Raw genomic sequence first — 26,251 nt, 5'->3', positions numbered from 1 at the left:
TGAGAGGAGCTTTCCCCTGGCCAGGAGGGATTTCAAAGGGGTTTACCCTTCCCTTTATATTTATGACAATTTCCTTTGGTCATTTGTGGACCACAGAAGTAAAAATTTGACTATGTTTTCCTGTTCCAGCAATCAAATATGCTGGAGCACGATGTTTTTAAAGACATTTCTTGGTGTGAAACCTCTTTAAGGATGCTAGAGATAAATGATTCAATGAGGTTTGCATGACATTCTAAGCTGAGTGGCAGAGCTGGGGGAAGATTCAGAATCTTTCCTTTGAGAACCCGTAGCTTCAAGTCATGTAACTTTCTGAGCAGGTAACTTCTCAAGTGGCCCATTAGCTTCCTTATAGATAATTTTTGTGGAACTATTTTGCAAGGGCAAAAAAAGGAAAGGAAAATCCCTCATCATACAGTGCAAAATCTAATCTGGTTATCCTAGATTCTAAGGCCAGAAGACCACTGTGACTGTCTAGCCTGACCTCCTGTGTAACACAAGCCACAGAACTTCCTTGAAATAATTCCTCTTTGAACTACAACATATCTTTTAGAAATACATCCAATCTTAATTTAAAAATTATTAGTGATACAGAATCCACCACAACCGTGGGTAATTTTTTCCAATGATTAATTACCTGCACTGTTAAAATATATACCGTAGTTCCGATCTGAATTTGTTTAGCTTCAACTTGCAGTCACTGGATCTTGTTACACTTTTATCTGCCAGATTGAAAAAACCCATTATCAAATATTTGTTTTCTATATAGGTAATTTTAAACTGTGATCAACTCATCCCTTAACATTCTCTTGGTTAAGCCACATAGATTGAACTCCTTGAGTCTATCACTATAAAGCATGTTTTCTAATCCTTTACCACTCCCGTGACTCTTCTCCCAACCATCTCCAATTTTTCAACATATTTCTTGAATTGTGGACTTCAGAACTGGACATAATATGACAGCAGTTGTAGCACCAGTGCCAAATACAAATACCCTCTACTCAAGATTCCCCACTTTATGGTATCCACGGTTTGCATTAGTCCTTTTGGTCACAGCATCACACTGGGAGTTCATGTTCAGCTGATTATCCACCACGACTCCCAAATCTTTTTTAAAGTCACTGTTTCCCAGGATAACGTCCCCCATCCTCTCTATACGGGCTACATTCTCTGTTCCTAGATGTATGACTTTACATTTGACTGTGCTAAAACACATATTGTTCTGAAATATGAGCCACATGGGAGTGAAATAAGTTTAGTATGACTGTAGGGGAGCATTTTGTTTTGTACACATTATCTTGCTCTGGTCCTGTGGCTAACTCCAATTTTAACAGCTCCTGGGAAAGTAACTATAATTTTTAATTTGATAAAATGTTCTTCTCTTGTTCCCTTTTTATCTTGGCTCTTCTCCTCCACCCCCTTTCACTCTGACTTACAATATTTCTGACGATGATATGGTCCCCCTGAGGGTGATGTCACAATCACTCCTCTCAACAATGAGCTCTTCATAGGACATAGGGACGATATGGGGAACCAAAGAAGTGAGGGAAACAAGGAAGAGAAGAGAGGGTGACAGAAGAGCCTGGTCTAATACGTCTGCTATGAAGCAGGCTATGAGACTACAATGTACAATGTAAGAAATGTCTCTATATGAAAAACAAAGTCAAAAAGCTAAAATTCATGGAGTGCCCGGATCTCAAACAAAGACAAAGCAGATCTGGAGTGGTTGGTTTAGCCTGTTTAGTATTTGACAATTTAGACACAACACAGAAGACCAGATGGTTTCCTATGGAATAAGGTAAAAAGATAATACTGTATTAAGATGGGGCAGGGCTAATGTTTTTTATATATTTTTCTAAAAGCAAGCTGTTTACTATTTAGGGCTCCAGCCAGCTGAAATTGGAATCCATGGGAGTAGGATTGGGTCCACAAAGCAATGTTTTTTTAAGGATAGGGGATGAAAATTGATAACAAGGCACTAAAGAAAAGAGGGAAAAACATTTTAGAAGCCTGCAAAATTAAATAGCTTTTACTGAAACATGTTTCTAAGCAGTCCTCAAATAAATAAGACATTTGAGAAGCAGATTAAATGCCAAGATTCACATACTGCAGCGACAGGTGCTGCCGTGACCTAAATCAAATGAGGGATAAAATCTGATATTAGACAACTGCTCTTGAACCTATCCGAGTTAGACTAGCTGTTCCTTTTTTTCAATTGATGGAGCATTTATCTAGGAAATCTGCAGTCCAGGGCCCAATTCTTCTTGCATGCTTACATCAACGTAAAACTAGAGCAACCATATACATTGACATCAGCTTCGCTACTTTGGATTTATATACTGGTCTGAGTAAGAGAGAAGGTTAGCCGCAGATTCTAGTTCCATCTTTGGCTATGAATTCATTATAAATTTACTGAAGGCCAAGCATCCCTGTGTAGTGAATGAAAATATTAATGCATGTGCAGTATGCATATTAAAAGTGTAACATCTGGAAATCCATGAATAGCTAGAAACTTGTGAACTGAAAGGCAAGCTCTGGCTTTAGAGGGGAGGAATGCTGGGAATTATCGATTATAAAAATTAAAGAGTCTTTTAGTTTGAGTTGGGATTTTGCTCACCTTCCAGGAAAGTATAGTGACCCAGGTTTGGATCCAAATTTTTGACATCTCCCTGTAAATGAATATGTTTATTGCCATGTAGGAATCTGTGACTGAGTGTTCTTAACCTTCTTGTGCCCTTAAAAATTGTAACAGTTTTATTGTCAGAACAAGAGATGGGCCAACATCAGTATCTTTAATGTGAACCGCCTTTTAATGTTGTGGTAGGGGGAATTCAGATTCAAATCCTGGGACACAAACCCGTGTCACTACCACTCTTACCACCTTCAACAATAAATCTTGGGGAACAGCAGCGTTACAGAGCCAATTATGTGTTGATTTACAGTCTGGCAATGGATTGTGTGTGGTCTAAGAGCCAGATTCATATACTCTCACTCAAACAGGTAGCAAAATAGCTTACTACTCATGAAATCTTATTGAAACTAGTAGGACTACTTGTTCAATAATGTATTGTGCAACATGAGTAAGGGCATCAGAATCTGACGCTCAGTTACTGGAGAATTTGTCCCATGGGTGTAGCCTGAAAAGTCCAGAACAACCAGGACAAAGGGACTGCCAAAAAGAACAGAAAACAGTAGGTTGAAGAACCAGGATGCTGTTCTGCTGTTAATGTAAATTTAGAGATGCTTTGCAAGCACGTGGCTGTCTCTGCAGTATTATATTTGCATCAGGACTATATTTTTTCTAAAGAGTAGGAAGTGCAAATATTAACAAAGCACATCATCATAATGGTGTAATGGTTGGACTGTGTTTAAAAAATGTGGAAGTCACAGTCAGGTTATCCCAGTCCAAGCAGCATATGGCTAGACATGTTAAATATTTGAGCACATAACTCCATAATTCCCAAAGCTAGAATTCCAGAAATTAAAGAGAAGTAGATCATGAGGAAGCGAGAGAGCACAGAGTAAGGAAGAGATAGAGGATAAGAGGTCAAACAGAGACAACGAGGAGAGTAAAAATGGTGTGTAGCAAAAGATAGCAGAGAAGAAGGAGAAAGGAGCAGTGAATTGAGATCATGGAAGGACAGAAGTTTTGCTGCACTACATCCCTGTGGAAGCTATAGGATTGGAAGACTAGCAGGAATCCTGGCCTCTGAGGCACAGAGGAGTTACATGATGTCCATCCTCTCAAAGGACAGGCCAATAATGGATTAGATTCTAAATGCTGATACAGCAGAGTGCAGACCAAAATCTAATCACATCTATGTCAGTGCTGGAATTATGTACTGGTATGTCTCAAGGCCTGGGATGACTACTGTCTATTGGTAAAGGATTGGATAAGAGTGGGAAACAAAACCAAAAGGACTAAGAGTTAACTTCAGAGAACAGTAAGATATTGTTAGGGCTTTTTCCTTGAATGTTACATTGAATGAATAAGCTTTTTAGCTATTCCTTTGTGTGAATCGTGATTCATTTTGGTTTTTAACAAAGATATAACCAATGGCATAGTTTTAATTTGGGAAGTGCAGGAGCAGGAAATAAACAAGAGTTTGAGGGAGTCTGGAAGGCTGCACAGGGTCCAGTGACATCCAGCAATTAAGTTTTGGTGGTGAGCTGTCTGAGCACTAGCATCACGGCTCCCTCAGGATTAGCAAAGGTGGGGAAGGGATTAGTGGAAAGAAAAAGACGTGCTGCCAGAGATGATGAGTCTGATGGACGGATTAGAATTTGAAACCTTTAGGAGGAGGGGTTAGGGGAGAGAGCAGGCAGGTGCTTTCCCAACGTAACTGAAAAACTAAGAAAAACTTGAAATGTTACTGAGTAGTTATTTGAAGGCGAACTTTGCACATGCCTGGATTCTGTGCTTGCAAAGGGAGTTGCACATATAAAATAGTAGCTTTGAAATCTGGCCCTAGAATACCAAAGGTAATGTGACCCTCTTGTTCCTCAAACCTAAAGTTGTCTCTCCTTTACAAAATGTCCATATGTGTGTGATGTGCGGACAGTGCCTCTAACCCTTCTCTTCAGTTTAATGTCTTCCCCAACACTGTTTTTCTCTTCCTCTTTTCTCCTTCTTCTCTGCTATCATTTGCTACGCACCATTGTTTACTCTCCTCATTGTCTCTGTATAAACTGTTATAGTCTATCTTCTCCTTACTTTCTGGACACTCTCTCATCCTCATTGCTCCATTTCCCCTTTAATTTCTCCTTTGCATACTATCACAGCCAGCTCACCATAACAGACCTTCAGTATTTGGGATTCTTCCTAAAACCTCATTTAAATGTGTTTACCATGGTTAGCAACCCCCTACTTTGAATGTATAAGTAATTCAGCATAAAGGGCTCTCTCACACTTTCTCTCTGTTATATATTACAATAGTGGGTTAATGAGATGGAATCACTATTAGGCTAAAACCTTCTACTTTATATTCCATTACAAATAAGGATGGTAAATCATCAGATTAGCGTGGGGTGGAATTGAAAGGAGTGTTGCCTAGTGGACAGAACACTGGAGTGGAACTCAAGACTGGGTTCTCTTCTCAGTTCTGCCAGCAGTCTGCTAAATTACTTTGGGCAAATAACTTCATCTCTCTGTGCTTCCGTTTTCTCTGTCTATAATATGAGGATAAGAATACTGATGTCCTTTGTAAAGTGCTTTGGAATCTATTGTTGAAAAGCCCTATATAAGAACTAGATATTGTTAAATTATTATTATTACTATTCCTAACTCTCAAAACTATAGGCTAAGCAAAAAAGAACAATAGATATTATACATGGAAAAATTTATGAAAAATAACCTGATTTGATGCATGGACTGTTTTTGTATATATCCCCACAACTTCTCAACCACACTACAATCTTCTCATAGTGTGTCTGCTCAGACAGTGTGAATACTAATGATCACCTTTAAGGACGACTAGCTTGGCTGACCTGCGCTCTTGGAACCGACTCCCTTCCGGTGGTATCACAGGAAGATTTATGCATGTTAGGATTCCATACCTTTCCCCCTAGAATATCAATGATGTGGTCCACTGGTGGCCCACATAGAGTTGGCTGGTCACGTGGTGATGCTGATTCTCTTCCTCATTTCCAACTGATAAACTGTATTACAAAAAGCCTACAATACATTAATCTTTTCCCTGATATTACTTCTTCGTGTAAGCAATTGCTGTCATTGCCACAGAGATGTTATTTGATCATGAATGGGAAGGAAAGTCCCTTGCATGGTCATAAATAGAAGATCCATGAGGTCATCTCTGAATGTTGTCTAAACTTGATAAAACTTTGAGAACCTCATTCCTCGAGGCCTTCTAAGACTTCTGAGTTCTTCCAGTTCAAAATTCTTCCCCCCCCCCCTTCAATCTCATTAAGGTAAGATTATAAATAACACTCTGAAGTTATCTTGCTTTCTCTCCAAGGATCTTGGAGCACTTTGTAAACACTAATGAATTAAGCCTCACCACACTTCTCTGAACCAACAATTAGTAATATTCCCATTCCACGGATGGGAAAATGGAGACACAGAGAAGTGTAAGTGCCTTGGTGATAGTAACAGAGAAGTCTGTGGCTGTTGCAGGAATAGAACACAGATTGCTGACACTCTCTCCTGTGCTTAAGCCACAAGGCTCCTTCCCCTCAAAAGACAACTTTGGAAGTTTGATTCCTGAGGTCCTTGGTGATGCGAAGAGTCTGTATTTGGTACACAGAGAAGAACGCTGCAACTTCTATCCTGTGTTCCTCTGCTGACTGCCAGTTCCTTCTCCTCTCTCTGTCCCCATCTTCCTTTTCCTTTCCTCTGCTCTCAATCTCCTTCGTGACTCTTCACCCCCGCCTCTGCCCAATCCTGTCTGGTTGGCTCCCCCGCAGCCTAGCAACTTGTGGCTCGCCCCTTGCATGATTTGCATCTTCGTATCACAGAACTATGAAGATGCACTTAGCAGAGGTGACGAAGGCGCACACCCGCGGGGTGTCCGCAGCTCTCGCACTGGATAGCTAGGATAGATGCACGTGTCTAGCTGGGCTCGTCCTGGGAAACCGGGAAAGGACCTGGCCACGGTTTAATTACTGAGTGCTGCTGGGGTGAGAGAGATCAGTGTGTCACAGAGCATGGATCTGCAAAGGACCCCCCCCCACACACACTCACACAAACAACCCCACTGAAGCACTCAGAACTTGTGCACAATACTTTTACTCTACGGCTAAATCACGCCACTGGCTGCAACTTCGGGTTTGAGCTCTGCCCCCCCCCAATGGTTATATAACACCCCCATCCGCTCGGGAACAGTCCGTTTACACGACATAGCCCCGCCGCAAAAAAAACCAAACCAAACCAAACAACCCCCTCCTGCAAACAACATGCCAAGCCAGCCCCCTACTCCCGGCGCCGGCCAGCTGACGCCGATTTGCCACCTCCCACCCAGTTGCGTTGGGCTGAGCCCAGGCAGGCTCCTGATTGGCCGGCGGGATCACCTCAGCTCTCCGCCTCCTAGCGCTGAGTCACAATACGAGAGGCGGAGGCAAGCCTGGGCGGCGAGGGCCCCGCCAGGGGGACTCCAGACGGCGGCCGCCGGGAGCCTTGGGGGTGTGAGAGCAGCGCGGGTGACGTGCTACGTGACGCTGCTTCCCCCCGAAAGGAAGCCCCTTGGTAGTTCTTGGTGGAGAAAGGAGTCAGGGTAGCCCGTTTAGAGGCTGCACCCTCCTGCACAGACGTGCCCTGATTCCCAGAACAGCGCGGTGCGACTCCAGACCGTGTGGCTCTCACTAACAGAAGCTGGTCCAGTCACAGACATGATCTCCCACCCTGTCTCTTGTGATTCCCAGGGCTAGTCCTGTGGGTGGAAAACTAGCAGGGTTGGGCCCTTAATCTGGTCGCTTTGGCAGGGGCGCCATATGATGAGCAACTGCACTTGCAAAAGGCGAACGCCCCAGGTTTCTGATACAGAGGGGTTCCCCCCCTTTAGTTAATGCCCCGGCCTGTTGGCTTGCTGGCTGCTTTTTTTTTTTTTTGGCTGGTCCCCCCAGGACTGTCAGTTGAGGGTGAACTGTAATTTGGGGTTTTTCTCTCCTGAGCTCTTCATTTTTTATGTCTGGGCAATGTATAAAATTAGGTCCCGCATTTGCTCCCCCCTCCCCCGCGGTGTTTGCACAGAATGTAACTTTTAGTATAACCCCTTTTGGTATATTTGGCCAAAGACGTCCCTGATATAATCCCACTGATAGGATTTCAGCGTCATGCCTGTAGACCTCTGTTTAATTTCTAATGAACCCTGTTGAATTCATCCCATTACATTCTGTAGGACTTTTCCAGCAGGGGAGGCAGATTTGAAATGCACCCCACACACCAAAATCTGTCTGCCCTGAATTGTGAGATTAAAAAAACAAAAACAAAAACGAGTGAACATTAAAAACCCATGGAGTCAGTTTCCTTACCTAGGGCCTGATCCAAAACCCATTAAGTCAACGAGAAGAGTCACTGACTTCAGGGAGCTTTGGATCAGCCCCCAAATGCCTTATCTGGTGGGATGCTGAGTCCCTACTATTAGATGCTGGGCTGCTTTAATTCCTACTGATGTCAGTGGGTGTTTGGGAGACCAGGTGAGTAAGGGAGTATCTTTTATTGGACCAACTTCTGTCAGTCAGAGAGACAAGCTTTCGAGCCACGCAGAGCTCTGTGTCTTGTCTCTTTAATATCTTGGGGCCCACACTACACTGCATCTACACTGCATGCAGCAGTGGGTGTCCGGGACATTCACAGGATCAGGCCCCAAGCGACTGACACGTGATAGGTCTGCTGCGGTGTAGGCTGAAGGCTGCTTTTCTGAGGCTTTCCTGATTCCCCTTTCGCCCCCCCCCCCACCTATCCATGTCTGTATCCTGTGGGTCCCTCCTCTAGGGCGGGCACTAGCCAGCCAGTGAGGTCAATTGACATCTCTGCAGCAAGCTGTTTGCACACAAAGGACAGTCCCAGGACAAGGCAGTAAGTAACTGAGCTTCCTCTTGGAGCGATAATATCAGTTATTGGACTAACTTCTGTTGATGAGAGACAAGCTTTGGAGCTACTCAGTGCTTTGTCTTGATATTCTTCCCTACCTCCTTCTTTGCCCTAAAGGAGAATAAGGGGTGAGGGTGGGGTGTTGTGTATGTGTGATGTGTTTTTGCCTTCCTGTGGTCCTGGGAGCTGTTGATGCTTTCTGTTTGGGGGGGGGGGGGAAGGTGCGGCGAATCGATGATAAAAGGAGGAATTGGGGAGTTTATAAAACACAAGGAGGATTTGGGGTGGGGCAATGGGAAAGACAGAGCTGGGTTTTTAACTGCTTTGGGGTATTGAAATCCTGAGCTTTAAGCTAGCATCACCAGGCAGGCTTTTCATCCTCCTCTGGCATGTGGTGCCATGACCTTGGGGGTCCCTTCTCTCACCTGCTTGGATTCAGATCCGTGCCTTGGATGGTCTGAACTGCCTTGGGGGAGGTTTAGATTGGATATTAGGAAAAACTTTTTCACTAAGAGGGTGGTGAAACACTGGAATGCGTTACCTAGGGAGGTGGTAGAATCTCCTTCCTTAGAGGTTTTTAAGGTCAGGCTTGACAAAGCCCTGGCTGGGATGATTTAACTGGGAATTGGTCCTGCTTTGAGCAGGGGGTTGGACTAGATGACCTTCTGGGGTCCCTTCCAACCCTGATATTCTATGATTCTATGATTCTATGCCTGGAGCACTAGCTTTTTCTCTTAATTCTGGGTCTGGTTTTAGTAACAATTTTAGTGAAAATAATAATTCTTGTGAAGAAATGATATAGCTTACTTTCCTCCAGCTAAATTCTGTTTTCAGGTTCATCTGAATGTTTAATTTTAAATTGGCTTGCTGGAACCATCAATGTTAGGCTTTAGAAAGTGCTCCACCAGATCCCCAAAAGGCTAGGATGAGAAATCCTCTTTCCCTGTCTGCCTCAGTCAAAAAATGAGTGGAGAGGAGAGAGCTGGGTTTCTCTCTTTAGTTGTTTATTCTCGGCAAAGTGTACCCGACTCCCCTATAGGCAACTGTGAGCTGAGCAGGGAGTTAGGAAACGTGGAGTCTGTTCCCAGCTCTGCTACTGACTAACTGTGTGACCTTGGGCAAGTCACTTCACCCGTCCGTGCTTCACTTTTCCCATATGTCTTTACCTGCCTTTGAGATCTACTGAAGAAACATGCTACATTAATGTCACTAGACTACATCCCAGCTTTAGCTGAGAGGGGAAAAGGAAAGGGGGATAACCAGGCCAGGTGAGGCATAGATTTAAGGTAAGTAAAAGCTGGTTTGAGGGTAGTGGAATTTGTGTAGTGGAATGTGTAAAACTGAACTTCAATTTTTGTTTTGTGGTGTTTTCCTTCTGTAACAACTAGCAGTTGTTTTGAGCGATAGATCCTCTTTGTCCTTTAAGAAGAGGGATTTAAACTTTCATTATGTACTTTATTATAAGGTTTTATATGAATGTCATTATATTCACCCTCATTTTTGAGACTGTGCTACGTGAGAAGAATTTGTGTTGTGTTTTGAAGAAATGCTATATTTTGTGCGAATTATGTTTTTATTATAAGACAAGAGTGTGCTTCACTACTATGTAGTAGCCTGTCTAATAATACTTAGATAACCAAGATGATGTTTTCACCACTGATATGTGATAAACCTTAACTACTATGCTTTGGAGTTGATTTTCTCTTTCATATGTAAACTCATTGGCCTACCAACAGACCCCTTAAACTCCACTTTGTTCTGTTTTGTTGTTTCTTTGCTTGTTTTCATTACCATGGCAGAAAATATATATGTCAGCAACTTTTAAATAGCTGTAGATAAGGATTTGTCATTGTCAGCATTTCAATTATAAAGTCAGATGGAAATTTCTGCTTGCTTTAAAAGTGGCATAAATTCTTGGAGTGAATTTAAAAATGAAAATCAAGTAAAAAATAATCCCCTGCAAAATTATTTGACAATCTCAAGAGTAAGGGTGCGAAACATAAGAGCAGTGGAACACTAATGGATTTCTGATGCTCCTAGATCTCTAATAGCTTTGTTTTTAAACTAAAATCTTCATGTTATTAGCCCAGGATGTGAACTGCATGCCAATATCTGCTTTCTTGACTCATGTGAGTACCCCATTCACTTCAGTGTGACATTGGGTTGTCAGGAAGATGAACAGGATTTGATACTAGGCTTTTTTTCATACATCATATGTGTATGCTGTGTAGGTATGTGTGTGTATATGCACACACACAAAATGATGACCAGAACAACTCAAAATATAATAAGGGTTTGATCTGAAACTCTTTAAATCCAGAAAATATAGAGTCAAAGGCTAAGAGACAAATCTTACTTTGTATTATTATAAACCATACAACTTAATTGAAAGAAAGGGACACTAGGCCACAGAGAGGTCCCAGCTCAGAGTTGAATATGCTCTATTCTTGGATCACCAGACCACATTCTGCATTGATTTACCTTTCTAAAACTCCTGTGACTTCAGTGGAATAGCCTGGATCAGCACCAGAATATAGCCTGCTGTATTTTCTCCAGTTATTTTAAAAGTTTCTAAATCTCATGTACTAATTTGTACTTTGCTGTCTATCTGTTGCATTTATTTTGACCCCGTTGGTAAAGTATGTGAGCACCTCAGAATCTTTACTGTATTTATCCCAATAACAGCCCCGAGAGAAAGAGAAATATCCACATTGATCCTCATTTTACAGATAGGAAACTGAGGCACTGAGAGACTAAGTGCCCAAGGCCTCTGTGGTAAAGGAGGCAGTTGAACCTGGGTCACTCCACTCCCAGGCTAACATGCTAACCACTGACCCTCCTTCCTGTCTTTGCACACGAGGTTTCATCACTAGCAAACTTCCACTCTCCAATTTGATTGAGCTCGCTTTTTTGGTTTAAAGTGCTTTTATAAACATAGTACTGCACTAACATAGTACTGCATTTTTTATTTAACTAAACATAGTACTGCACTAACATAGTACTACATTTTTTATATAACATCAACATTTTCAAACTGAAGGACTTCTTGGGCTTTTGGAATGACCGATGTTGAAAATGATGGCAACTCCATACAAGCTAAAGGACATTATTACAATGAACGATTGCCGTGGTTCTTCAACTTCATTGCAATGTGACCCCTTTCTGACAACAAAAATTACTACATGACCCCAGGAGGAGACCGGAGACCGAGCCCAAGGGCTCTGCTGTAGGTGGGGGGCATGTAACCTTAGCCATGGGTGGTGGGGCTTGGGCTTGGGACTTGCTGGGGCCCTTGGCCAATACTAGCCTTGGCAACCCCATTAAAATGGGGTTGCAACCCACTTTTGGGTCTTGATCCACAGTTTGCGTAAGATAAAGAAATACAAGTATTTGCACAAAGGCATTCTTGTTTGATATGTGCTTGTGTAACATCAGCAGACCCTGGTTTTTGGCAGGCAGGCTTGAACCTGGGACCTCAGTGTATGAGCCTCTACAGCATGAGCTAAAGGCCAACTGGCTGTTAGCAAAGGCTGTAGAGCAGACTCATTAATTTCTTTCTCTCTCTTTCTCTCTCTCTAAGTCAGAGGTGGGCAAACTACGGCCCGCGGGCCACGTCCGGCCCATGGGACCATCCTGCCCAGCCCCTGAGCTCCTGGCCTGGGAGGCTTGCCCCCAGCCCCTCCCCTGCTGTTCCCCCTCCCCTGCAGCTACGCCGCTGTGCGGGCAGCGGGGCTGCGAGCTCCTGCTGCTCTGAGCAGCATGGTAAGGGGGTGGCGGCGGCGCACACACGCGGTGGTAAAGGGGTTGGGTAGGGGGTCCCAGGGGGCAGTCAGGGGACAGGGAGCAGGGGGTGGTTAGGGGCGAAGGTTCTGGGGTGGTCAAGGGTTGGGGAACAGGAAGGGTTGGATAGGGTCTGGGAGACCTGGGGGGGCCTGTCAGGGGGTGGGGGTGTGGATAGGTCGGGGCAGTCAGGGGACAGGGAGCTGGGGGGGAGGTTGGATAGGGGGTAGGATCCTGGGGGGGGGCAGTTTGGGGCGGGGAGGAGTTCCAGGAGGGGGCAGTCAGGGGAAAAGGGGGGGGAGGGTTGGATGGGTCGGGGGTTCTGAGGGGGACAATCAGGGGCAGGAAGTGGGAGGGGGCGAATAGAAGGCGGGGGCTAGGCTGTTCGGGGAGGCACAGCCTTCCCTACCTGCCCTCCATACAGTTTCGCAGCCTGATGTGGCCCTCGGGCCAAAAAGTTTGGCCACCCCTGCTCTAAGTGGTCTCAGTGCCACTAGATGGGACAGAACACCACACCCAGAAGGTGTGTGGGTTACACTTGCATTTCAAACATGGAAATGCAGAAGTGAACTAGGGAACTTTATTTACTAGGGTTGAACTGCAGAATATTTCTGATATTTGAAAAATAATGGTTGGGCCTAATACATTAACAGAGGGCAGATTACTAGGCACCGGTAGACAAACACAACAGAAGTGTGTGGGTGTGGTAGGGGCATGTTTCAGCAGCTAGGAAGTTGGTGGGCCTGATTTTTCTCCTAGGCTGTTGCCCCTGGACCATGCTGGGGAGGCCTTTGGTACTGGCTTTGGCTAATAGGTATGTGATTAAAATATGTTATGATTAAGCCGTATTTTTAATATCCCAGCCTTTCTTGTTGCTTTTCTTGCTTAATCTTATTTACAGAATAGTCTAAAGCAAACTTCTTTTATCTGTCATGCTGGCAATGAGATATTAATTTTTAAAGCCAGGCATACCATACTTGGAGCTTATAAAGTCATGTCATCATGGCCTACATAGTGTATTTCTGAATAGGTGAGTGAGTGATCCATACTTCAAACAGGTGGAGTTTCCTCCTTATTCTTCACTTGAGTGGGTGGCAGCAGGATTTTTCCTCTTCTTCCTTGTGGTGATACCAGGAAGTTTACTCCAGTCCCCGCCCCCAAATGAGCATATCGCTTGTCATCTATGGAGGCCAAAGCTGTTGTTTGGGAGAACCTGTGTATCTGCACTGGTATTTAACCTACCCCAACTCTCCATTTAAAAACCGATAGGAGAACACTTCAACCTCTGTGGCCACTCAGTAAAAGATTTAAGGGTGGCAATTTTGCAAAAGAAAAGCTTCAAAAACAGACTCCAAGGAGAAACTGCTGAGCTTGAATTGATATGCAAGCTAGATACCATTAACTTGGGTTTGAATAGAGACTGGGAGTGGCTGGGTCATTACACATATTGAATCTATTTCCCCATGTTAAGTATCCTCACACCTTCTTGTCAAGTGTCTAAATGGGTCATCTTGATTATCACTACAAAAGTTTTTTCTCCTGCTGATAATAGCTCATCTTAATTAATTAGCCTCTCACAGTTTGTATGGTAACTTCCAACTTATCTGTATGTGTACATATATATATATATATATTCCATTCTATGCATCCGATGAAGTGAGCTGTAGTTTTTACATCCTTACAACTGAGACCAGTGGGGCAGATCCTTAGCTGGAATTGTCACAGCTCCGGTGACTTTAATGGAGCTATGACGATTTACATCAGCTGAGGATTTGTCCTCAGGTTTTGGCCCCTTCCAGCATTGCACTGGTTTAGTGAAAAGTTCCTACTTATTAAAGGGATAGTATACGTTATTATTAACGGTTGTTTATTATTCATACTGTTATAGTTTCTAGGGACCCTATTCATGGGTGACGGTCCACTGTGCTAGGTGTTGTACAGATATAGCAAAAAGACATCTCTGTAGATGTGTGGTTTTTTTTTTTTTATTGAGCTTTTGGTTTGCTTTGCATTTTAACGTGCTACAGATCATCTTCTAACAGCCTGCCAGACAACTCTGAGTGCAACATATTTCTGACTCAAGAACTTGTTAATGGCAACAGGGAGCGCAGAGGGGTTATAGGAATCTCCTGATTCTGCTTTGTATATTCTGGTTCATCAATATCATTGTGAAATGTATGTGCAGATACTATGTAAGGAGTTATGTATGTATACTGAGAATATGTTACTGAAGTCTATTTCAAGGCATTAGTCACCAGAAAATAGGTTTTCTGTCAGACAAGAGATGTTTAGCCATTGTGACAGACCCAGATGAGTGGGGTACAGGAGTCTGGTAGGAGGCAAATATACTGGCCACTGGATGAATAGTTTTCTGTTCCCTGAGTGACCAGAGCAGGGGCTGCCCTAGAGCAATCAGGAACCTGCTAGAACCAATTAAGACAGGAAAGCTAATCAAGACACCTGGAGCCAATTAAGAACTTTCTAGACTCAATTATGGCAGTCAGGCTAATCAGGACACCTGGTTTAAAAAGGAACTCCCATCAGTTAGTAGGGGGCGCGCAAGGAGCAGGGAGTGAGAAGGCATGCTGCGGCAGGACTGAAGAGTTCAAGCGTGATCAGGCTTCAGGAGGAAGATCCTGCAGTGAGGATAAAGAAGGTGCTGGGGGAAGGCCATGGGGAAGTAGCCCAGGGAGTTGTAGCTGTCACGCAGCTGATACAGGGAACACTGTGGACAGCTGCTATCCACAGGGCCCTGGGCTGGAACCTGGTGTAGAGGTTGGGCCTGGGTTTCCCCCATCCCCCCAACTCCTGATTGGACACAGAAGGAGTTGACCTGGTCTGTGAGAAACACCAGAAGGGAAGGTCTAAATTGGAAAGGGATCTGGCCTGTTCTCGACCCACTAGGTGGGACACAGAGACTGCAGGGACTGTTCTCCATTTTCCCTATGCTGGCCAGTGATGAGGTTAGCTGAGTGGACAGCAAGTTGGACCCACTAGAAAAAGTGGCCGAACTGAGGGCTGCCGAGAATCTCTGAGGCAAGCAAATCCACCAATAAGCGCAGGACCCACCAAGGCAAAGGAGGAACTTTGTCACACCATCTATCTATTGTGACAGGGTCGGGCCAGATGGCTACAGGAGAGTGATTTTTTTTGTTTTTTGCTAAATGGTACTTTATTGTCTTTAAAACTAGCAGTTAAAATATCTAAAACAAAAAGAAAAGTTGTCGAGAAATAAAAGATGAACTGTTGAGATCCCACTAATTTTTGTTACTGCTGTGGCTCCATTACATTTTATTCCTTGTTTTTCAGCCTTCATTCTTCAGATTCTCCTAGCCTATGAATATCATCAATCTTTAGAATCATTCTAACCATCTGAGTAGCCAGAGCAATCTGTTGCTTTTTACTAATTAAGGTTTCTATGATATGCTGTTTCTTCGTACAGGAGAGTGATAGAAGGCAGAAATATTAGCCCCAGGTTAAATAGGTCCCTTTTCCCTGGGTAAGGTAACAGGGAAGGTTCCAGAACAATCAGGAACTTTCTGGAAACAATTAAGGCAGACAGGCTGATTAGAACACCTGCAGCCAATCAAGAAGCTGCTAGAATCAATTAAGGCAGGCTAATCAGGGTACCTGGGTTTAAAAAGGAGCTCACTTCAGTTTGTGGTGCGTGCAAGGAGCTGGGAAGAAGAGGCACAAAAAGCTGAGAGTGAGAAGGCGTACTATTGGAAGACTGAGAAGAACAAGTATTATCCGACATCAGGAGGAAGGTCCTGTGATGAGAATAAAGAAGGTGTTGGGAGGAGGCCATGGGGAAGTAGCCCAGCGAGTTGTAGCTGTCACACAGCTGTTACAGGAGCCACTGTAGACAGCTGCAATCCACAGGGCTCTGGGCTGGAACCCGGAGTAGAGGGCGGGCCCAGGTTCCCACCATCCCTCCAACTCCCTACTTGATACCGGAGGAGTTGAACTGGACTGTGGGTTCCACCAGAGGGGATGGTCTCTGGCCTGTTCTCCGATCCACTAGGTGGATCAGCAGAGACTGTGGGGATTGTTCTTCTTCCTTTCCCCATGCTGGCCGGTGATGAGGCTAACTGAGTGAACTGCAGATTTGAGCCACAAAAGTGGCCAATCTGAGGGCTGGCGAGAAAATCCGCTAATAAGCGCAGGATCCACCAAGGCAGAGGAGGAACTCTGTCACAACTGGTGAAAGAAGTGGCATTTAGTGTGCACAGCGTGGCGGAAGAAGGAGGGCGTTATTATTATTAAAAAAAGAAAAAAAGGAGGTTTTTTTCCACCACAGTGGACGAGGTAGTGCGGGCACTGATACAAGCCATGGCTGCCCAGCAGGAGGCTACCTGTGTCCAGGCAGCAGGATGCAGTGTGGCTGCAGCAAGAGACTAATCGCCTGCTGATGGACCAGGCTGCTCAAGACTGGGCTATGTTGCGGGAACTGGTAAATCAAGTGAAGGCCCTTACAGAGATGAATCACGGCCATGATGGGATGCCGGATCATATGGGCCAGCAATTGCCTGCAGAAAATGACAGGGGAAGATGACACAGAGGCATATCTCCTGGCCTGGCCTCAAGATCAGTGGTCTGGCATCCTTGCCCCATTCCTGTGTGGGGAGGCCCAGAAGGCCTGCTATGATCTGCCTGAAGAAGCTGCAGCAGACTACCCCCAGCTGAAAGCAGAGATCCTGGCCAGATCTGGGGTAACGACCGCAATGCAGGCCCAGTGGTATCACGAGTGGAGGTACCAGGAAAACAAAACCCCGTGGTCCCAATTGTTTGACCTCATCCATCTCTCACGAAAGTTGTTGCGAACTGAGTCCCGGAATCCAGAGGAGATACTTGAGGTTCTGGTCATCAACTGGCACATGAGAGGACTACCACCAGACTTTCGTGCCTGGGTAAGCCAGAACGAACCCTCCACCTACGACGAGGTTGTCGCACTGGTAGAGAGGCGAAGGACGGTGAGGGAGCTGACCCTTCCAGTTGAGGAAGAAGCACCCCGGGTTAAACTAGCAGCACCAAGCCCTAGAGCTCGGGTGACTGGGCCACCAGGAGAGCTCAGGTGGAAAAAGAGAGGGGCTGAAGGCCCACCAGAATCCACAAAGAGTCGGAGCACTGAGGGGGAAGAGGGTCATGATGTTAGACTGCCCAAACCGAGAGACCGGGGAATGTCTAGGGCACCATACGGATGTTACGCCTGCGGGGAGTGGGGACACATAGCTGCACAGTGTCCCAATGCTGAGGAGCCTATGCAGTATAACCTGGGGAACTGGGCAGACACATGCTCCCTAATCCACCTTGTGGGGGTCTCACTAACCCCACATATGTACACCAGACCAGTGAAGCTAAATGGGGTAGCGACCACAGCACTGGTAGATTTGGGGAGTGCTATCATGCTTGTCTTGGGGAAGCTCGTGAAGCGTAATCTGCTGCTGTGGGCTAAGCGTATGGGGATAACATGCGTCCCTGGGACAGTTGGTTATTACCCCACCATCCCAGTAAAAATCGAGATTCAGGGGAACACTACTGAGGTAGCAGCAGGTGTAGTCACTAAACTCCCGTACCCGGTGCTCATAGGGAGGGACTTCCCAGGGTTTGGAGACTTACTCCCGGTAGGGGAATTGGAGAAAGGGGGAAACCCTGAAGTCAGTGAGGCATCCACAGTAGACTGTCAACCCCCAATCTTCTTTGAAATATCCCCAGATCTGTTCTCCACTCCCAGACAGGGTAGAAAGTCAAAAAGGGAAAGGATGGCAGCTGAGGCCTTGGGAACCCGAATACTGACCCAAAGCCAGAGGGTCGCTCTTGTAGGTAGGTGGACCTGAGCAGCTGAAAAGGAGGCCACCCAGGAGGGAGAAGCACCCGAGTCTGTCCCACACCTTAATGCCTCTGAACCAGTAGAGGCAACAGAGACTGGCCCCCTAGAACTTGGGCAGATTAGCCCTGGGAGAGGAAATTTTGGATGGGACCAGGTTGAAGACCCGAGGTACGACAACATTAGGAAGAAGGTGACCAAAATAGATGGGGTCCCCGTGGAAGGGAAAACCCAGGGACCACGACCCTACTTCATAACAAAGAAGAATCTCTTATACCACGTTGCACCAGTACAGAGGCAGAAGGTACAGCAGATCCTAGTACCTCAAAAACGCCAGAATGCAGTATTAAGTCTTGCCCATAGTCCTCTTTTTGGGGGGCATTTGGGGGTAGAGAAGACCCTGGCATGTGTCCTGCGATGATTCTTCTGGCCCGGAGTATATGACGAAGTGCGGAGGTACTGTGCTTCCTGCCCAGAGTGCCAGCTGCACAGTCTCCATCCCCACTTGAGAGCACCTTTAGTACCCTTCCCATCATAGAGGTCCCCTTTGAGCGAATAGCCATGGACCTAGTGGGACCCCTGGAGAAGACAGCTCGGGGCCACCAATATATACTTGTTGTTCTGGATTATGCTACTCGCTATCCAGAAGCCGTCCCCCTGCGGAACGCAGCCTCTAAAATGATGGCTAAAGAGTTAAGTTGGTGGGGATCTTTACCCGAGTGGGGCTACCAAAGGAGATATTAACAGACCAAGGTACCCCATTTATGTCGAAGCTAATGAAGGACCTCTGTACGCTGCTCCATATCCCCTCCCTGAGAACTTCAGTCTATCATCCGCAGACCGATGGGCTGGTAGAAAGTTTTAACCGAACCCTCAAGGCAGTGATAAGGAAAGTGGTAAGTCGGGATGGGAAGGATTGGGACACCCTACTACCCTACCTTATGTTCGCAATCCGGGAGGTACCTCAGGCCTCAACTGGGTTTTCCCCCTTTTGAGTTATTATACAGATGCCACCCCCGTGGCATACTAGATATCGCAAAAGAAATCTGGTAAGAGGAACCCAATGAGGGGAGAAATATAATTGACCACGTGTTGCAGATGTGAGAACGTATAGCCCAGGTCACCCCTTTTGTACGGGAACATCTGGAAAAGGCGCAGGAGGTCCAGCGAACCCATTACAATCGCCAGGCAAAAGTCTGACAGTTCCAACGAGGGGATCAGGTAATGGTGTTGGTATCCACGGCAGAAAGCAAGCTTTTGGCCCAATGGCAGGGGCCCTATGAAGTGGTTGAACCCATGGGGGAAGTAACCTACAAGGTGTGGCAGCCAGGACGCCGGAAACAAGAACAAATTTATCACATTAACCTCTTAAAGCCAACAAGAGGCGTGTGTAGTGGCCCAAGAGACCCCAATCCAGGGAAATAACATGCAGGGGCAGATCAGGATATCCACTGATCTGACACCAAACCAGAAGAAGGATGTAACTGAGATGATCAACCGATACTAGGATGTGTTTTCAACCAAACCAGGTCGGACCACCGAAGCATATCACCACATTATCACAGACCCTGGGGCAAAGGTAATTTTAAGGCCCTATTGGGTCCCAGCGGCAAAAAGGGAGGAGATCAAGGCAGAGGTAAAAAGGATGTTGGAGCTGAGAGTCATCGAAGAGTCCCACAGTCAGTGGTCAAGCCCGATTGTGTTGGTGCCCAAACTGGATGGCACCACTAGGTTTTGTAATGACTTTCGTTGGCTGAATGAGATATCCAAATTCAATGCATACCCCATGCCCCGTACTGATGAGTTAGTTGACCACCTGGGCAATGCCCAATTTTTGACCACCCTTGATTTAACAAAGGGATACCGGCAGATTCCCCTTGCCAAAGATGCGAAAGAAAAGATGGCATTCTCTACCCTAGAGGGTCTGTTTCAATATACTGTTCTTCCTTTTGGACTGCATGGGGCACCTGCCACTTTGTCTTATGGACAAGCTCCTATGGCCCCATACCAGTTATGCAGCGGCATACCTGGATGATGTGATTATTCATACCCCTGACTGAGAAACTCACTTGGAAAAGGTGGAAGTGGTTCTGGACACATTAAGACGGGCTGGCCTCACAGCCAACCCAGCCAAGTGTACTATAGGGCTAGCTGAGACTAAATACCTCGGGGCATGGTCAAGCCCAAAGAGCCATGGTCAAGGGGCATGGTCAAGCCCAAACTAAACAAACTAGAGGCTATCCAAAATTGGCCCTGGCCATGTCAGAAAAAGCAAATCCACGCATTCCTGGGTGTGGTGGGGTACTACCAATGATTTATTCCCCATTTTGCTACCAGATCGAGTCCCCTGACAGACCTGATAAAAGTCTGGGGTCCAGACATGGTGAAGTGGACAGATGCCGCAGAGAAAGCATTCATGTATCTACGGACAGCCCTCTACAGAAACTCCGTGCTTATAGCCCCAGAGTTCAACAAAGAATTAATTTTACAGACAGATGCATCTGAAGTAGGATTGGGAGCTGTCCTATCGAAGATGAAGAACACCCAATCCTCTACCTCAGCAGGAAACTCCTCCCGAGAGAGCAGAAGTATGCCGTGGTTGAAAGAGAGTGCCTAGCTGTGAAATGGGCCATGGAAACACTACGTTATTACCTTCTGGGACAACAGTTTACCCTTGTGACCGACCATGCACCCCTCCAGTGGATGCACTGGATGCAGTGGATAGCCTCTAGTTGGTTTAGTTTGCATTCTTCACTATGTATACATTGACTATTGCCCCATTCACAATTGGTCCCTTACCACCAATCTGAAATGAATGCAAATGAAGAATTAAACTAACAGGAAGAGGAACACAGCAGGGGAAGAGAACCTTATCTTGAGGTGCATATAAAAGGTTTGCTTGAGTATATTTGGGGATACAAAGGAGATGCCTGGGCATTCCTTACGTAGGAAGTAAATGGATGGCAGACTTGCTTCGTGAAAAAGTGGTCTCAACTAGAGTTAGCTAAAAACGGTGAAAAGAACTTTGGGTGAGATAAGCTTCTTTAGAGAGGAGGTTAACCTGTTAGCTAAGTTTAGTCTCTAGAAAGCATGTTATGATTGTGTTTTTATATATAACCATTTGTTCCCAATATTCTTATTCACTGAATCTCTGTTTTTTGATAAACTTATCCTTGTGCTCACTATAAATATAGCTTAAGTGCTTTGGTGTTAAGCAAATTACTGGTCAGGAGTTGACTCTTACAAGCTGGTGTGTACTGTTCCTTTGGGAACAGCAGGCCTGATAATTCTATGAGTGTTCATTAGATAAGGGGCTGGACACTACAGGGAACACCCAGAGGACTTGGTGTGTGCCTATCCCTACTTGTACAGAGAGAGTGAGGTCTGTGGAGGCCTGGAAGGTAGTGCTTGTGCTGCCAGAGGTTATTAGTTTCGGGGAGCTAATCCACAGCCTGCATAGATAAAACTACTTTGCGCTAAGTACAGGTGGTGGTAAGAGCCTCAGAACCCTGGGTACCGGCACAATCTTATCAAAGTTATTATTGCATGGGATTTTCAGAAAGCACCAAGTGACTTAGGAGCACAACTCCCATTGAAAGTTAATGGGACTAGTATTCCTAAGTGATTTGTGTGCTTTTGAAAAATCCCATCCATTATTTGAGACCAGCTGAAGATGTGCTAGGCCCCTTACAGAAGGAACAGAAGTCCTGCTCAAAAGACTTTACAATCTACATTTTGATGTGACCTAATGAGTGAGGGTGAAGAACAGTATGGTGGGGAATTGGGGTCACAGAAAGGATACAGAAACATGGTTATAAAGTAATTCAGTTAAAAGTATGTGGACATTATGGTGGCTCCTTTTAAAGGTTTCATTTTATAGTTATAGTTATATATAAAACGGAGAAAAAAGATTTAAGACAGTGAACTTAGTTATTGTGGGCATGTGGGAGAAGTGAACTTTTAGAAGAGATTTAAATGAGGAGGTGGTGGTGGTGGCTTACGTAGATCAGCCTGGTGTAGGTTACTAAAATATTTAATATGACAGCTAACCATTTGATTTTGACCTATTCATCTACCAGAAAAAGTGTCTTCATTGGGATCCCAGTTTTGCAATGCAAAATGCTGAATGTGCCTTACAGTCAAAGCGAGATGACAATGCTCAGCAGCTTTCAGAATTAGGCTCATGTTTCTTCAGGTTGAAAATGATACCAGGTAGTTGGAAAAGTTGGCTAAGTGCTTTTATTTTCATTGTAGCTACATGTTGTTGTCCCAAGGTACAGATCTGCCAGTACATTCTAGTTCAGTACAAAGAACAAAATGACAGAAATTGGGAAATTCTAACAGAAGCAGTGCAGATAGTCAGCATAATTTCTCTTTGATTTTTTTAATGAGCTTGGAGCGGAATGGCTTTATATTTTCCCAGTAGCAACAATATTTTCATATGGTATGACATCCACTACCATACAGAGAAAGATTATGTCTTTGTACAGTGTGTTCTTATGGAGGTCAGAGGGCCACTAAATTCAGTGTGAGGAATACTAAGGGTTATATCCCCTGAGCTTGAAGTTGTTTGTTCTTGGAACTGCTGCCTGGATAGCGAGTAAAAGACTTCTTGGAGCAACTGGAGTAAAACACATGGTCAAGCCCACATGCAGCCTCCTTGGGAATTGAGGAATGTTTCCTGGAATGCTGACATTCTCTGGAACTGACCCTGGTCCCAGACTATAACTCTTGGTTGTATTGCTCTTTAAAAATTAAATGTGGTTGGGAATCTCAGTCAGAATTCTGAATTACTTCATGCTGTAAATAGCCTTGTGCCCCTTTCATGCCCTGAATGTACAACCACTACAGCATTTGTTAGAAGTTTGAAACAATCCCAAAACTTTTCCATAGTTTTCATCAGCTCTAGCTGGTGGCCAGCAGTTTAAAAAGTATCAGATCCAGTTTGCCTGGACTTCATTTTGGAAATGAATGAGGATGTATGAAAATACACATAAAGATGGAAGAGGATTTCCTCATGGTCAGAGAATGTTATACATCAGGGGTGTCCAACCTGAGCCTGCAAAGGAGCCAGAATTTACCAATGTACATTGCCAAAGAGCCACAGTAATACGCCAGCAGCCCCCCATCAGTTCCTCATCCCCACTCCCAGCGCCTCCCACCCACTGGCAGCCCTGCTGATCAGCACCTCCCCCTCCCTTCCTGCACCTCCTAATCAGCTGTTTTGTGGTGTGCAGAAGGCTCTGGGGGGTAGTGGGAGGAGCGAGGGCATGGCAGGCTCAGGGGAGGGGATGGGAAGCCATTTCCAAGAATGAAGTTAGTGAAAAATACACAGTTTTGCCCATGTTAAAAATGCTGACAACCTCTCCTTTGAAAAGCTGTAGTATCCACATTCTTTGGAACAGGGACTTGAAATTTGGCAAGTTGGTGACCTTTTTGTTAGGGATTTGCCTTTTGCTGTCCCTGTGATATCCACCAAAATTTGATCAAGTTATAATCCTCTGAAAAATCTCAATTTGCACATGCTGTGGAGGAGATCTCTGATGACCTGAAAATCTAAAAGGAATCATACAAAACATGGAGACATGGACAGATTGCTAAGGATGAGTATAAAGAATAGCACAAGCATACAGAGACAAAATTAGAAAGGCGAAGGCACAGGGCGAAGGCACAAAATGTGTTTCACCTAGCAAGGGAAATAAAGGGCAATAAAAAGAGGTTCTATAAATATATTAGGTGTAAGAGAAAGAGGAAGGAAATCTAGGTCTATTATTTAATGGGGAAGGAGAGCAAATAACAGGTGATGCAGAGAAGGCTGAGATGTTTAATGCCTTTTTTGCTTCAGTCTTCGCTAGAAAGGTTAAATGTGACCAGATGCTTAAGACAATTAGTATTAACACAAGGGGGAAGATTCTTGGGCCAGAATAGGGAAAAACAGGTTAAAGGATATTTAGATAAGTTAGGTGTATTTAAGTAAGAAGGGCCAGATGAAATTCACCCTCCAGTTCTCAAGGAACTAGCTGAAGTAATCCATGAATCATTAGTGATTATCTTCAAGAATGGTTGGAGGGCAAGTGAGGTCCCAGAGGACTAGGGAAGAGCACAAACAGTACTATTTTCAAAAAAAGAGGACCCAGAAATTGTAGACCAGTCCACCTAACTTTGATACCTGGAACGTAAGGCTTTTGACACAGTCCCACATGATGCTCTCATAAGAAATTAGGGGTGCTGTTTCGATGAAAATACCTTAAAGTGGGTGCATAACAGGCTGGGCCCCCCTAGTATGTGTGCATTATGATATAGTGTTTAATTCATATTTCAAAGTCAGAAGGGACCATTGTGATCATCTAGTCTGACCTCGTGTATAACGCAGGGCAAAGAACGTCCCCAAAATAATTGCTAGAGCAGATCTTTTAGAAAAACATCCAATTACATGATCACATACTATTTTTTTGACAGGAAAAGTCTTATGAAGTTTCTCTCTCTCCCTTTGTACTGGAGTGGGAGATTTGCTCTTGACTTAAATGGTGGTGGGAGAAATGGACCAGCTGAGGGGCAACCCACTTGCCCAGACCAACTATACAGGCAAGGCATACTCGATATTGAAAACGAAAGAAAGTGATGTTGTGGAGGAGGGATATGGAACAAAAAAAGCTTGTCAATTTAGATACAGTTGGAGCAATATTTGGGAGTTGCAGAGTCTCAAGGTCTGACTGTGGTTTAGAACACAGCTGTTCTCTGGAGTTTTGGAAGTAGTTATAACTCTGAGCTGTACTTTGTTTTTTAGTGTCTGTTCAAAAGTACAGCCACTGTAAATAAATTAGACTGGGTATTCTCATTCTGTGTGAAATCATTTCTTTTCTAACATGAAAATAATCCATTGCTGGAATGTAAAGGTTTCTGGATTGTTCAGAAGTCTTGACAATACCATAGATTTTGTTGACTACACGTATCTTCTGTATGCTTCTTTCCAGGCACAAACCATGAATTACGTTGGGCAGTTAGCAGGCCAAGTATTTGTTACTGTGAAGGAGCTCTACAAGGGATTAAATCCTGCCACGCTATCTGGATGTATTGATATAATTGTTGTACGTCAGCCAGATGGAAATCTTCAGTGTTCCCCTTTCCATGTGCGCTTTGGGAAAATGGGGGTTCTGCGTTCTAGAGAGAAAGTGGTAAGAAAACAGAAATCTTGTTACTTTTCTCTTGTTTTCTCAGTGTGTGAACTCATTGCATGTAGGTACAGAAGATGTTACAATGTAGCAGTCAAAGCTTTCATTAAATGGTCTTTATAAAGAGCCTAAATTGTATTTTCAAGGTTCAGTTAAAGTGGTTGATACTGATAACGTTATTTTAATGCATAATGTGTAGACAGTTGATCATAATAACTGCGAACCAAACTACAGTTAGGCAAATTTATTGACTGAAAATACAGTTTCCATGTCTACATTTAGACTTTTACTTGGAATGATATTTATAGGATAGTGTTGGAATCTTGACAAATATTTTAATTCAGGTACATCTCAAGATTCCTCTCATTATAGCTAAATTTTAAAGTTTTGCTGTAGTTTCTGTTAAATAATAATCTATACATGCTCATGATGAATGCTTTCCATAATTGTTGCAAAATTCCTTTTCAATATGGCAAAAGGTTGACAGTACAGACCTATGTTAACATTAAGTTCTCATGGTTTTACACTAGGGCCTTGTTGTTCATCATGTTTATTAATGACCTGGAAAAAGGTGTGAATGGTGAGGTAGTAAAATTTGTAGATGACAAAATTATTTAGGTTATTCAAAGCTAGAGAAGACTGTCAGGGACTTCAGAGGAACCTACAAAGCTAGGAGAACTGGCAGCCTCATGTCAAATGAAAGCCACTGGTGTCAAATGCATGATGATTTGGCAGAATAATCTGTACTACTTATACACATTTTGGGTTCTAAGTTAACTGAAATCACTAAGGAAACAGACCTGAGTGTCATTGTGGATAGCTGAGTGAAAACTATTGCTCACTACTTTTCTGAGTCAAAAGGGAAAATGTGTATAAAGAGTGGATAGAAAATAATATTGGATAATGCCTTTATGTAAATCAGTTGGG

General features: G+C 44.4%; 1 protein-coding gene across 6 annotated transcripts in view; it reads left to right on the top strand.

Moving 5' to 3' along the window:
• LPIN1 (lipin 1) overlaps positions 1 to 26,251 on the top strand; it is a 99,501-nt gene that overhangs the window by 30,286 nt on the left and 42,964 nt on the right. For 4 of the 6 annotated variants that reach the window (XR_012157923.2, XM_073335988.2, XM_073335990.2 and 1 more), the window contains one exon: positions 25,127 to 25,327. Coding sequence is in view for 5 of the 6 variants with exons in the window: in XM_073335988.2 (XP_073192089.1) it covers positions 25,127 to 25,327 (201 nt within the window). In the remaining variant the exon portion in view is untranslated. Of the gene's footprint in view, positions 1 to 8,449; positions 8,531 to 24,611; positions 24,738 to 25,126; positions 25,328 to 26,251 lie in introns of those variants that run through there. The other 2 variants (XM_073335992.2, XM_073335991.2) reach the window with 2 other exon arrangements.

This window comes from Lepidochelys kempii, chromosome 3, assembly GCF_965140285.1.
Source record: "Lepidochelys kempii isolate rLepKem1 chromosome 3, rLepKem1.hap1, whole genome shotgun sequence".
NCBI lineage: Eukaryota > Metazoa > Chordata > Testudines > Cheloniidae > Lepidochelys > Lepidochelys kempii.
The sequence above is the reverse complement of the archived record's forward strand: the minus strand, read 5'-3'. Positions and strand labels throughout refer to the sequence as shown.